We start from the raw sequence: 13,271 nt of genomic DNA on the forward strand, positions 1-13,271 counted from the left end.
GTTCGGGGCCGTGATTTTGACTCTTGTGCTGTTCCGTGCCTGCCTGGGTGGCTCAAGGGGCCGAGACAGCTGGCTCCCCTTTAGAATGGGCCTTTTGTTCCCGCCCACGGGAGAGGCGGAAGGATGGAGACCTGCACATGAGAGCAGCGGGCCCTGCCCTGCCCAGCCTGCGCAGAGGGCAGCCCCGAGGCTCCCGTGTTCACCCGACAGCTCGCCAGGGCTTCCCTCCTTCCTCCTCCGTGTCCTTGGGGACTTGGGTTCGCTTTCCTCACGCCTGGTTTCAGTTTTTAGGACATTGTTCTCTGCCAGTTAAGACGGCCTGCCCCAGGTCTCATCAGGAGGCCTGGGCTGGAGACGTGGCTTTAGAAATCTCTAAATAAAAGCTTCTAGTTTTTGTTTTTAACTTGAAGTCAGGAACTGGCCTCCTTCAAAGGCGGCACGAGGGATTCCTCCACCTCCCGCGGCGCCATGGATGCTCTCACTGTCTCTGGTGTTCACAGGCCCTGTCTTCGGGCAACCGGATGCTATGGGGAGTGTCACCTGCAGTTCTGACCCTTGATATTTTTTAAGTGACATTTTTCTGAAGAGGAGTTCGTGCTAATTAGAGTTTCTTTACAAATACTTAGGAACCACAGTCAAGACCCATTTGGGTAGCATGGCTGTGCAGCCGTAACAAGAGATTATTTTCTCTTTGTGTAATAAGAGACAGGTGGGTAATAAAAATACCCGTTTCTCCCAGCTCCGCAGACACCTCCCTGGGAAACCCGATGACTTCATAACAAGTGTGTGAAACCCCAAGGAGAGCCCCACCCCCACCCCCAGGAGGTCCGTGGGCTCTCAGGCTTGACATTACTCTCTCCCTAGCATTTTTGGACAGGTGTACAGACCGAGGCACTAAGCGGGCCCTTCCTGGGCCTGTTGCTCAGCTCGCCCGGCGTGTTCCTGTAGGTTTCGGAAGTCGCTCTGGGACGTGCAGCACTGCTTCTTGGTCTCAGCCACCCTCTCCCTGTTGCAGTGGTCGGCATCTGGATGCTGAGGGCCCTGTGCCTCAGAAGAGAAGGGAAAGCAGGAAGAGGAAGCAGACGCGCCTTTTCCAATAGCTTTTAGCGAGGGTTTCTAAACTATACTGCCCCTCTGTGGCCTCTGTTAATTACACGGGTGATCAGGAGCTAGGAAACAAGACCCTGTGTCATCCGTGTCCCGGACTCGTGCAGTCACAAGTCATGAAGCTCTTGGATGCTGTGATTTTGTTCTTGTTTTTAAGAAGCCTTTCCAGGGCTTCCCTGGTGGCGCAGTGGTTGAGAGTCCGCCTGACGATGCAGGGGACACGGGTTCGTGCCCCGGTCCGGGAAGATCCCACATGCCGCGGAGTGGCTGGGCCCGTGAGCCATGGCCGCTGAGCCTGCACGTCCGGAGCCTGTGCTCCGCAACGGGAGAGGCCACAACAGTGAGGCCCACGTACCGCAAAAAAAAAAAAAAAAAAAAGAAGGCTTTCCAGTAGCGGTTTTGTAAGGCAGCCCAAAGTCTGAGTGAGCGTATTGTGTACCAGCTTTCATTGTGCCAGACGCCTTTCTAAGTCCTTGTGAACGTTTTCTGATTTAATCCTCACAACAAGACCGTTAATTGTGTAGCTGAAGATGCTGAGGCTCAGAGTGATGGAGCGACTTGCCCAGTATCATGGGGTCAGATCCGACGGTGCTGCGTGAACTGTCAGGCACCAGCAGATAGTTGTTCCCTGGGCACATTGGTCTGGTCCTGGGAACGCAGAGATGAATGAATGTGGCCCAGCTCTCCAGGGAGCTGACCGTCTAGTGGGGGAGACAGCGGAACAAGCCAGTGGGGTGTAAGGCACCAGCAACGCCGTGGCTGACCTCTCCATCAGGTGCAGGGGGCACAGAAGTGACAGCCACGGAGGAGGAGAGATCTCGTGGAAGTGCTGTGGCCTCGGGTGTGTGGGATTGGACACGACATGCCAAGTAGGAGTGCAGACGTGCTCACGGCGTGAAAGAGTGCAGTTTAGGTGAACGAGGGGTGGGTCGGGGCCGGAAGGCCTTCACTTGCGCCAGCCCGGGGCGTTTGCACCTGGTCCTGGAGCTGACGGGCTGGCATCGAAGTTCCGCCGGTGACCCTAGTGGTGCACTGGTAACAACGTGGGAGGCGAAAGGTTGAGGCGGAGGAGACGGAAGCTCAGTGAAGTAAGAGGAGCTGTGCTGTGCGGGCAGGAATCGGGGACGGACAGGGCTGTGGGGCTGGAGAGGCCAGGCGAGGATGTTAGCCCGAAGGCCAGGGGGAGCTGGGCCCGGAGCAGCTTTGTGGTCCAGCCTTGGGGTTCAGCACGCACACCCCCTCTGCTTGTCCTGCAGAACGTGCGCCCCGCAGCACCAGGAACATCTCTCTGTCATTCGGGGTCAGTGGCTTTACCTTGAACCCCCTTTCTGGCCCCTACTCTCTGCTGACGTTTGTCCTTTTCGAAGAGGTATCCAGAAGTGGGTGAAGTCGGGTTTGGAAGAAGAAAGCCAAAGGAAGGCGTTCCCCTTGTCACAGTCTGCCCTGTTCTCTTCTGCAGGACTTTGTGTTCTATGCCCCCCGCCTGCGAATTAACAAGCGGATTCTGCAGCTGTGCATGGGGAACCACGAGCTGTACATGCGCCGCAGGAAGCCCGACACCATCGAGGTGCAGCAGATGAAGGCCCAGGCCCGGGAGGAGAAGCACCAGAAGCAGCTGGAGCGGTGAGCAGGGGTGGGCGGGGGCAGGAGGGCCGGCAGGGGTGTGCTTTCCCGGGTGCGGGGACAGGCAGCCGTGTCTGCGCGGCTCCCCGCACAGGGGCTGGTGGGCCGCGGTCTGCAGGGCCGCGGCTCGGCCCTCGGGGCTGCCTCGCTGTGGGCAGGGCAGAGCCCGAGCCTGAGGTGGAGCAGTCGGGGCACCTGGGGTCAGAGCTGTCACCCATGTCCTCTGCTGGGCGGACGGGCCCGGGGCCTGGACTGGGCGCTGGGGACGGCCGGTAACCAGACGCAGCTGCCCGTCCCGTGCCTGGGCTGGGCTGACCGGGCTGCTGTGCGGAGCCTGAGCCTCCTGTGCCGCCGTTTCCCCTCCCGGAAACAGGCAGCAGTTGGAGACCGAGAAGAAAAGGAGAGAAACCGTGGAGAGAGAAAAAGAGCAGATGATGCGTGAGAAGGAGGAGCTGATGCTCAGGCTCCAGGACTACGCGGAGAAGACCAAGAAAGCCGAGAAAGGTGAGCGGGGCCTCCCGCCAGACGCCGCTCTGCCTGGTGGGCTGGGACGGCAGGGCCGACGGTCGGCACACACCAGCCGGGAGGGAACCCTGTCCCGAGGATACACACCCCAGTTAAGCACATACCCAAAGTAGAGACGTGCAGAAGAGACGTGATAAAGCGGTTGTTTGGATTAGAAAATAATTCTGTATTAACACTTGTGTGGGTTCTGTGCTGAATGCTTTATGCACAATAATCCTTGGAATTGCCCCCAGTCCTGTGAGGGGAGGGCTGAATTATCCCCCGTTCCTGACGAGGATGTTAAGGTTCCGTGAGAGAGAATGCTCGGCCTGCGGTCACCGGAGCTGTGCCGCATCTCCCCCGCTATAAGCTGAAACCCGGGCGAGCGGTGCAGCGGCCGCGTTTCTGGGAGAGCAGCGCAACGAGGGTGCGGCCAGGGCCTGGCCGGGGGAGGGCGTTCCCTTCAGTGTCCTGGGGAGAAGAGGGCCCGGCACCGCTTTGCAGCGTTGGTGTGTTCACACTCGTGTCCCATCCGATCCCCTCTGGGTGGGAATTCGGGGCAAGACTGCAGGGTCCCCGGCAGGAGCCTTGAGCGGCTCTGGTTGTGTGCTGTGTCTAGAGCTCTCGGACCAGATCCAGCGAGCCCTGAAGCTGGAGGAGGAGAGGAAGCGGGCGCGGGAAGAGTCCGAGCGCCTGGAGGCCGAACGCCTGGCTGCGCTGCACGCCAAGGACGAGCTGGAGAGGCAGGCGGCGGATCAGATCAAGAGCCAGGAGCAGCTGGTAGGGGGCGCGGCCCCGCGGTGCTCAGTTACAGAGAGGCTGCCTCTGGGGACTGAAAAAGTTGACACCCGCCTTATAATAATTGGTATCGGGGCTGTAAGGTGACCTGTCTGAGGGTGTAGGGTGGCCCGTGGGGAGGGGCCCTGCGGTGGTTGGCCCTCGGGCAGCGGGTGGACACTGCTGGACGGGCACGCGGCGCCGTGTACCAAAATACGTGACCCCCTGTTTGCGAGTGGCACCTGCCAAAAGCGTCCCAGAAATCACCTGGGCTCCGGCTCCTTTCACAGGCCACGGAGCTCGCTGAGTACACGGCCAAGATCGCCCTCCTGGAGGAGGCGCGGCGGCGCAAGGAGGACGAGGTGGAGGAGTGGCAGCTCCGGGTGAGCGCGGGCGAGGACGCGGGTGGGTCAGCAGGGGCACCGAGAGCCGCTCGCTCACCGCACTCTGGCGCCCCCGTCAGGAGCTCGCTGTGTGGGATTGTGCGGGTGCCCCAGCTGCAGCCTCGGTCCCTGCGCGGAGCCCTCCTGCCGCTCCCAGCGCCGGTCCCCGCGCGTGGCGCACGCGTGGGGAGACCCGGACCCTGGGGATCTCCAGGCTCTGCCGGGCCGGGGGCCTCGCCTCTGAGGCTCGGTTTCCTTGCACATCGGGACGAGCAATACCCGACTTGTAAGGAGCCCCAGGGGTTTAGTCAGTTTTCGCTGTCATAGTGAGAAGCGCGTTGGTTCCGGCGTCGGGGCGCCCGTCTCCATCCGGGAGCCCCCTTGTGTACCGGGACTGAGCTGTGGGTCGGGTTCAGAGTGTAGACCTCGGCCAGGCCATGGGGCTCCTCTCCCCTCCCCAGCTCCTTCCAACGCTTCCCCCTCCACGGTGGTCCCTTCTGGGGACGGCCGGCACCTCCCCTTCATGGGTCTTCACCCCCGCCCCATCCCCCAACTCTAGCTGTGCGCAGAACACTTCAGTCCTTAGGTTTTCGGAGAAAGGGCTCCTTATCAACTATTAAATGAGAGGACCTGGTTACAAAACGGGTGCAAGCTACGCGCGTCTCAGTCAGGATGGTGACGAGGTGGGCGGGGTTGAGTGTGCGGACCCCCAGGAGTTGCTGGAAGGACTACTGGGTGGCGGGTAGGAAGGGCTCGAGCCGGGGGCTGGCAGGCCGGGAGGGGCTTGATGGCAGCGGCCGCGCAGGGGAAGAGCAAACGGCACACCAGCATGCCCCGTGCTCGTCAGTGGCTGGAGGGGTTGCTGCTTTAACAATGTTCTTCTCCAAAAGGATACGCAGTGAACATATACAAGGACTACAGACATAAAGAAGTTATAGTACTTAGAAAACTGTCAAGAGCTGGCGTGACAGTTTCTCTTGGTGCCGTGGGCACAGTTGATACCTGCTCAGGGGATCCGGGTCCCCAGACCTGGAAGAGGCTGCACAGACCAGGGCCACCTGGTCAGCCACATTCCTGGCCCCTCAGCTCTGTGCTGCTTCAGGCCACGCGCATCTCCAGCCCCCAGGAGTAGGGAGTGGGGGCAGGGAGGGAGCGGAATCCTTCTTCTCTTAGCACGGACAGTGGGCCTTCTTGTAGAGCAAAGGCGGCTCTTAAGAAAATGGTCCAAACATGAGGTTCCCCGTGAAAGGTTCTCAGCTGTCCATTAATCTGCCTTCAAAGGCCAAAGAAGCCCAGGATGACCTGGTAAAGACCAAGGAGGAGCTGCACCTGGTGATGACCACGCCCCCGCCGCCTCCGCCCCCAGTGTACGAGCCCGTTAACTACCACGTCCAGGAGAACCCGCAGGAGGAGGGCACGGAGTACACGGGCTACAGCGCCGAGCTGTCCAGCGAGGGCATCCTGGACGACCGCAACGAGGAGAAGCGCATCACCGAGGCCGAGAAGAATGAGCGCGTGCAGCGGCAGCTGAGGGTGAGCGGGATGCGGGCTGGGCCCCCTTTCCCCCGGGAGGGGCGGGCTCTGTGTGGGGCTTCCAGCTGACCGAGGCTGCTTCGCGTTGCAGACCCTGACCAGCGAGCTGTCCCAGGCCAGAGACGAGAACAAGCGGACCCACAACGACATCATCCACAACGAGAACATGAGGCAAGGCCGGGACAAGTACAAGACGCTGCGTCAGATCCGCCAGGGCAACACCAAGCAGCGCATCGACGAGTTCGAGGCCATGTGAAGGGCGCCGCCCCCCGGGCTCGGCGGAGCGAGGGCCGCTGGCCGACTCTAACGCGTAACTTGTATTGATCGTTCTCGAAACCTACAGCCCTCATGGTCCTCCAGGCCCTTAAAAAGAGAGTAGTTATTTCAGTGGGAATGTTCTAGGGCTGGGAGTTTATTTTTCCCAACTGTATCATAGTGCCAAACAGGCCTGATTTTTATTTTTATTATTATTGTTGAATCACTTCCTGTTCTATGCTTGGAGCAGGACTGAATCAGTTAAGATGCCTGTAATGTCTGAATAACTAACTCCGTGCTGGCATGTGTGATACGAGATTCCATATAATTAAAACCACATCGTGGCTTATATTCTGTGCCATACTTTTTTCTATTTGAAATTAGCTGAAATTGATTTCTTGATTTCTATGAAGGATGCATCTTTGTATCTTGGTTTTTGAAGGGTGAAATGTTTGAAAAGTCTGAAGCACTCTCACACACACACTTGCACACACGATTTGCTTCCTCCAGGCCTTCATTCAGTTGAAATCCTGTGCTCAGTCGATCGCTCAGGATAAGCAATGCAGGAGACTATTCTTGGATAATTATTTTTCTTTTTTTTTTGCTTAACAGTTAGAGGGCTACGTTGTTGGACTTATACACCTAAATAATGATCAGCTGTAGAGTACAGTATTTATATGTAAGTGATGAGATGGGTTTGTAACATTAGTCTAAAAAAGGGAAAGTTTCATTCTGTATATTTTGTTACCTTTTACAGAATAATAAAAATTACATATTAAAAACCATGTAAACCATAGCACTTAATCTGATGTGACCTGAGGGCAGTAATGAAGCTGATTAACTGTTGTAATCTCATCTGGGAAAATGGCTTTTTACTTTTAAGCATTCCTTGTGTGTATAATTGACTATGCGCAATTTGAATTTTCTATCAGAGCTGCTTGTTTGGAAGAGGACTCACAGGCTGTTCTGATAATTCAGACTCCAGCCGTGAGGCTCTTCTGACCCGGTCAGCATCTCAGTCCCTCCACCAGCAGAACCTGCTCCGACCTCCTTCCCCTCCCGACCACGTCCTTGAACAGGCGGCAGGTGTCCGCACTCACTCGGTGCCACTTCTGCTCACTCGCATCCTGCCTCTGCACGCTCTGCTCGGTCCTTTTCCTTTCAGATGTCCTGTGAGGATGAACCCAAAGGCCTGCGGGATGCGGCGGCAGGTGTCTCTGGGCAGGTGCTGCGGGAGCAGCCCTTCTCGGACTCAGCGCCCGTGCAGCCTGGCAGCCGCGCTGTGCGGGGCTGGGCAGCCCTTGGCTGACCTACCAGAAACGGGCATCCCTCAGCACCCCGTGGGGACGGCTGACCTCCTCCAGAAACGGTTTTCCACGGCAGAATGGTAGGAACTGACTACCCACCACGTTCTTCTTTTCCCTTTGAAACGCACATAACAAGGCCATAATTTTCACTATTTGATAAGTACAGGGAGACCCGGGTAACTGTTGAACATTTATTGAAATTTTCCACATCTCTCAAAGCACAGATAACCAACCTGAGACCTAACTAACAGCATCGATAATGGTTCCGTCTAAATACACACAGAGGAATGTGGAAGAACGTCTCAGCGGCAGGACGGCTGTAGACGGGGAGAGCTCACACTCCCCAGGGCCCTTCGCCGCCCCCCACCCCTGTGCCCGCACGCCCAGCCCCGCAGCCGACCATCAGGCCCCGGCACCTGCAACCCCGCTGCGCCCGGAGCCTCCGGTCAGTGCAGGGTGAGGGTCATGTCTGTCCACAGGTTGGGGCTGGAGAGCACTTTCTGCCACTGGAGCCTGGACTGTGAGCACGAGTCTGCGCCGCCCGCTGGCTCCTCCTCTGCGTGTGAGCAAAGGGACAGATTAGGGATGATGGTGGCCAGGGGACACTCACCGTCCTTTCGCGGCTTTTTTAAAAAGGACCGGCAGCAAAGTATACAGTAACTTCTCACCAGAACTTAAGACCATATTAAACGTGCCCCGCCAGTGAGGAGAGGAGTTCCTTGGAGGAAAGGGTGTTCCTTCTTAAATTGTGATTTAACAGCGGGTCTCGTTTCTCTTCAGTGGTCTCGGAGGCCCTGGGAATGTGTGCGGGTGTTTTGGCCGTGACAGTGTTGCGGGGGGCGCCTGCTGCCCCCCCATGAAAAGCCAGCAGCACTTCTGCTGAGCGACACTGAAAAGCATCACCCTCTAGTCCCTCTATTGATGAAATACTTCCTGAATTGCCATTTGTTTGGGTTAAGAAGATATTCTCCTTTAAGAAAATAATCCTTTTATGATATGATTTGCCAAAAACAAAAGCAAATACTGTACCCAGCCCATTTTGAGACCTTGAAGTTTTGTTTCTTTAGCAGAGCTAAATCTCATTTAAATCGTTGAAATGCTTTGCTGTATTACGCCTCAGTTATAAAGTAAAAGCTAGAACTAAGTGATTTCCATTTATGATGGGTTAGGCAGTTTCACAGCCAGTAAAGTCACCTGCCATCATGGAAACACTTTTTCTTTTAATGGTATCCATGTAGGTAGGACAGTCACTAAGGATCACCGATGCAGCTTGGGCCTTACAAATATCTCAGACTTACTGGAACCAAGCCTGGCGCCTCCCAGCAAGCGGTCGTTCACCCCGAAGGTGGCCTGGTCCCAGACGGTTAACTCTAGGGTGGCTTGCCTCAGCTGAGAAGGGGTGACCCCTTTGAAAACGAAGGAGTGTTTCCACTGGGGACAGGCTTGCTTCTTCAGGACGGGGGACTTCAGCCTCAACCTCTGCTGGTCTGGCAGCGTGAGACACCTGTACAAGGAAAGAGATTCGGACCCTGTAGGCTCCGCCCACCACACGGCCCCTCTCTCTGTCGGTACTTGCTCCTCAGTGAGCCTGAGTGCTCAGAAAAGTGCTAAACCCACTGCAGAGCAAAAAGTGTGAGCAAGGAACAAGAAAGGGCATTTTGAGATTTGGCTACGTGACCTCGCACACTAGGATGTTCCAAATTTCTCTTAGAGCTGAACGCTGCTCCGGGTACTCTATGAAGGGAACTTTGGGATTCTAGGCCACGTGGCCCTTGTCTTAATCCGCCTCCTTGGTATGACGACCACCAGGCGACAGCAGGCTCGTCAGACCTGCTTCCCAGGGATCAGGACTCTGCACACACGTCATCTCCTTTAACCCTGTGCTCAGGAAAATAAATGCAGAAGGGCTAAGTCACTTGCTCAAGGCCGTACAGATAAGTGGAAGGAAGGCTTAGGAGAGGAACTCAGTTCTGTCTGGATGAGGTAAGCCATCATTTTTCCATTATGTCACTGACTGGGGATTTAGCAATTCTATATACTTATTAATGGTGTTTGCTTTACTTTTGGAGACACCATTACACCCGAAGTGAGTAAGAATGAAGCATGCAGTCATCTGCCTGACTGTTAATCCAAGAGGAGATGTTAAGCTAAAGAAATATTTACCAACCACACTGCTTCCCCCTTGCTCTCCACTCAGTCCCTAGGGCTGATTTACTGATGTCACAAGGACTGATAAGATTTGGGTTTAGTTTAAACTGTGGTATTCCAAAGCCAGCCTCAGCACTCCCAAGTCCCCTGAATTCTTGTAAACTCGTCTTTAACATGCATTATGTCAGATTTTCACAGGAAAGCTAAAATAAGTTTAAAATGGCTGACACTTTTTGGCGTTCCCTTACAGGGACTATGCCATATGTGTAATAGATCAATAAGTCATATTTGATTAAATGTAATACTTACCCCTTAACAAATGAGTTTAAGGTGCCGTCCGAGCGCACGGGTAAATTCTGGGCTCCCAGCACTACCAAGCAGAGCTGGCCGTGATGTGACGGCTCATCTCCCGTCCCTGGAAGGAAAGCTGGCGTTCACCGTCAGTGCTACTTCTGCGGCCCGCGACGGCGCCACCCCAGACCGGCAGCTTAACCAGAGGGTGGGTTGCAGCCCTCAGGTCCCGAGGGCTCGCGGGCACAGGAGCACGTGCCCCACTGCACGGGCAGCATGGCGGCAGCGGGGAAGGACTTACAACCCAGGGAACCAGAAGCTGCCGAGAGTAACGAGGGACCAAGGAGAGGACGAGGCAGGGGCGTGCGCCAGCTGTGGCCAGCAGGTTGGGGAAGAGACCTCTGCTGCCGGGGGCTGCCGCGGACCACGGGGTGTGCTGCTGGCCTGCGGGGGCCCTGGGAGCCCGGCAGCAGAGCCCCCTCTTCCGGCAGACAGGGAGTCACGAGTCACTTCGTGGAACTGCCCCTCCTCCCGTCTTCACTCTCCACCCTCGTCTTTTCCACGTGCCCCACGTTATGAGTCGGTGACATCTCCTGAAGCTCCCTGAGGACCTTGACCCTGCCATGCAGCCGCTGCTCACAGGGCCGGTCACTCGGAGCCTCGCAGGCGCCTGAACCTCGAGTTGGGGACGAACTCCCGGCCGCCACGCAGGTGGTCAGTCTGCGAAGGGGGGCCCCAGCGGGACTGTTGGCCCAGGCAGGCCAGGCGAGCCGGCCCCCTGGGAGGAAAGCCTCCAGGCAGGTGTCTTAGGAGCCCGTAAAGCAGGCACCACGGGCCTGGCTTTGGTCACTCGTTTCCCTTCTGAGCCGAGGCTTCCAGAGAACCTGCCTCCCAGGCTGGGCTTGACAGGTTGTTTAGGAGGTACTGGAGCACGTGGGATCAGGGGGCGGCGGGAGGAAACGCTGGGAAACTGCCCCGGCTCTGGGGACAGTGACAGACAAACGCCTGTGGGGCTGGAGGCCACCCACCTTCCTGAGCCTCCTGGAGCTTTCTGGGCCCTGCGGGGAGGACCAGTTTGACCCGGACCACAAGTTCTCCGTTATTCGTGGAAACGCTGTCTTCCTCTTTCTCTGCCTGTGGGAAGAGCAGGATTCCCCAGACCCAGAACCTCCTGGGCTTCTCTCACTGCCTCAGCTCCGTCCATGAGCGTCCCCTTCCAACCTCCCCCGGCCAAGCCTCTGCGGGCCTGGGGGAGCCCCAGGTGCTGTGGGCACACCTGTGGCAGGGCCGGGCTTCCTTCCGTTTGGGGACGTTTCACTCCTGCCCTCACCAACCCCAGCTGTGCCACCCCGGCAGATGCAGCCCACCAGAGGCAGGTGAGCCGAGAAAGCAGAGGGGCTCCAAGGCCCTGGCGCATCCCCATGGGATGTGGCCTTAAGAAAGCCTGGACACAACCCGAAGCTGAAAAAGTAAAACAAAACAAGCCCACATCGAGTCCACCCAGGTTAGTAAAGGTTCGAGCTACCCGTCCGCGCCAGGGACTGCGGCAGGCACGGGAAACCGCGGGGTCCGGGGCTCAGTGCCCCCGGCGAGGGGCTCCCCCGTCTGCTGAGTCAGCCCCGCCCACCCCAGAACCCACACTGAGGACCCAGGTGGCTTCTCTGGTCACGAGTGATTTCTGCCAGAAAGTGAGCGAAGGAGGGGCTTGGAGAGGGTGACTGTGACCCCATCAACATTTCACCCAGCGGGGTGAGGGTGGGATGCGAGGGAAGCGTCTAGATTCGTCCGGTCCCACCGGCAGGGAGGAGCAGGCTGCCCCCTCAGCATCCCCATGGTTCCCTCCTGTCAGGGCCTAGGGGGCAGGCCCGTGAGTGGATCCCCTGCCCCGATCCAGCGTGGGCTGTCACTACCTATTAGCTGGGATGAGGAGGGACACCTTTCAGTCTGGTGATTTCTGTTCCTCGCCTGCTTATCCAAAGTTGACCAGGCTTGGTGGCAGCCTGCCTCGACCCGAGTAAGGGATCCTGGGGGGAGAAGGCGGGAAGGGCCCCTCGAGCGCACGGGAGACCCCATCTGGCAGGGAAAATCAGGAAAGCCCTCATGGAGGAGGTGGGATTTAAGGACCGTCTTGGGCAGACCTTAGACTGCAGAAAGAATATCCAAGCGGATATTCCCAAGTGGAGTTCTGAAGACGGATTCAGGTTCTGAGAAGAGGAAGCGCAGGGCACTGGAGGGTGTGTGTGCGGCTCCCAGACCCCACAGAGAAGAGAGACAGGAGGCCCCGGGCTTAACCCTGTAGAAACCAGAGATGCTTCTCAGGAGGGGCATCGTGAATCAGAGCCTCCCTGCCTTGGGAGAGGAAAACAGAGGTAAAATGGCACCGGGGACCCTCGTAAAGACTCGGCCTCCCTGCCAGGCTTTCTTGGGACTGCACATCCTGCTGCCGTTTCTTAGGCGGCAGAGCCCACCTTTTCTCCCCCTTCACAATCTCACATCTTGGATCTTGGCACAGACATGCACAAAGCAGCCGCCCCAAGAAACGCTCCCCTTTCTCCCCTGCCTCTCCCTCTCACCTGCGTGGCCCCCAGCCAACTCTGCTCTCCGAGCCTATCCGACATGGAACCCCTGGCCCTGCCTGCCTGAGGGCACTGGGTCCAGTCATTCTCACCTGTTACTGTCTGGGGAACACTGCTTGGTTGGGCGTGAAGATACAATACACAAGAGCCTGCAGTCTGAGGCGGGTCCCACCAGTGGGGCAGCCTGCTGGCCCCAGGTGTGGACTTTGGCCCAAGAAGGTCAAGACCTCCTCCGCTGGCAATAAGTGACCCTGAATTCTGGGAAGCGTGTGGACCCACCAGGCCGGATCCACGCTGATGTTTGGGCCACACTGGGGGTGGGACTGTTGGGGACCTTGAACAAACCTGAGCAGGTAAGAGTCCCTCGGCCCCGCCACCCGCCCCGGGGCCCGGCCGTGAGCCTCTGCGCCCCAGAAGCTCCTACTGCAGAGTCACAGGCTGGCAGGTGTGCGCTGGGTCCTGGGTCCCAGGCTCCCTAGGTGGGTTTTCTCTCCTTGGATCCCCTTTGAAAAGTGGGTTTGGTTCTCGTGGCGGGATGGGGGTAGGGGCTGCCCAGACATCACCTTGGCCTGGAGCGGATACCAGCGGGCAGACTGGGTCGTGCGGTCCTCAAAGTCCCACGTGGCCAGAGGGACGATCACTTCTCCAAGAAACACCCTCCGGGCGAACGTGCCCAGGTGCCACACAGACACCCGCAGCTGCCGGGTCGCCAGCTGGGTAGGCTCCACCTGGTACTGCGGAGGGGGAACAGAGACGGTCAACCTGGG

The 13,271-nt window shown here is 57.7% G+C and overlaps 2 protein-coding genes across 2 annotated transcripts in view; one reads left to right on the top strand and one right to left on the bottom strand.

The window, feature by feature from the left end:
• EZR (ezrin) overlaps nucleotides 1-6,967 on the top strand; it is a 49,954-nt gene extending 42,987 nt beyond the window's left edge. Inside the window, 6 exon segments of the mRNA XM_060114419.1 lie at nucleotides 2,567-2,730; nucleotides 3,104-3,234; nucleotides 3,854-4,014; nucleotides 4,302-4,394; nucleotides 5,676-5,927; nucleotides 6,019-6,967. Of these exon segments, the coding sequence (XP_059970402.1) occupies nucleotides 2,567-2,730; nucleotides 3,104-3,234; nucleotides 3,854-4,014; nucleotides 4,302-4,394; nucleotides 5,676-5,927; nucleotides 6,019-6,183 (966 nt within the window). The 3' untranslated portion in view covers nucleotides 6,184-6,967.
• A 675-nt stretch (nucleotides 6,968-7,642) lies between these two features.
• Nucleotides 7,643-13,271, bottom strand: part of SYTL3 (synaptotagmin like 3) — a 77,108-nt gene continuing 71,479 nt past the window's right edge. The window contains exons 11-15 of the mRNA XM_060114822.1: nucleotides 13,068-13,238; nucleotides 10,957-11,062; nucleotides 9,947-10,052; nucleotides 8,788-8,993; nucleotides 7,643-8,045 (exon numbers count right to left, since the gene is read on the bottom strand). Coding sequence (XP_059970805.1) covers nucleotides 7,936-8,045; nucleotides 8,788-8,993; nucleotides 9,947-10,052; nucleotides 10,957-11,062; nucleotides 13,068-13,238 — 699 coding nt within the window. The 3' untranslated portion in view covers nucleotides 7,643-7,935. The remainder of the gene's footprint in view (nucleotides 8,046-8,787; nucleotides 8,994-9,946; nucleotides 10,053-10,956; nucleotides 11,063-13,067; nucleotides 13,239-13,271) is intronic.

This window comes from Mesoplodon densirostris, chromosome 12 (genome assembly GCF_025265405.1).
Source record: "Mesoplodon densirostris isolate mMesDen1 chromosome 12, mMesDen1 primary haplotype, whole genome shotgun sequence".
NCBI classification, from domain to species: Eukaryota; Metazoa; Chordata; class Mammalia; order Artiodactyla; family Ziphiidae; genus Mesoplodon; species Mesoplodon densirostris.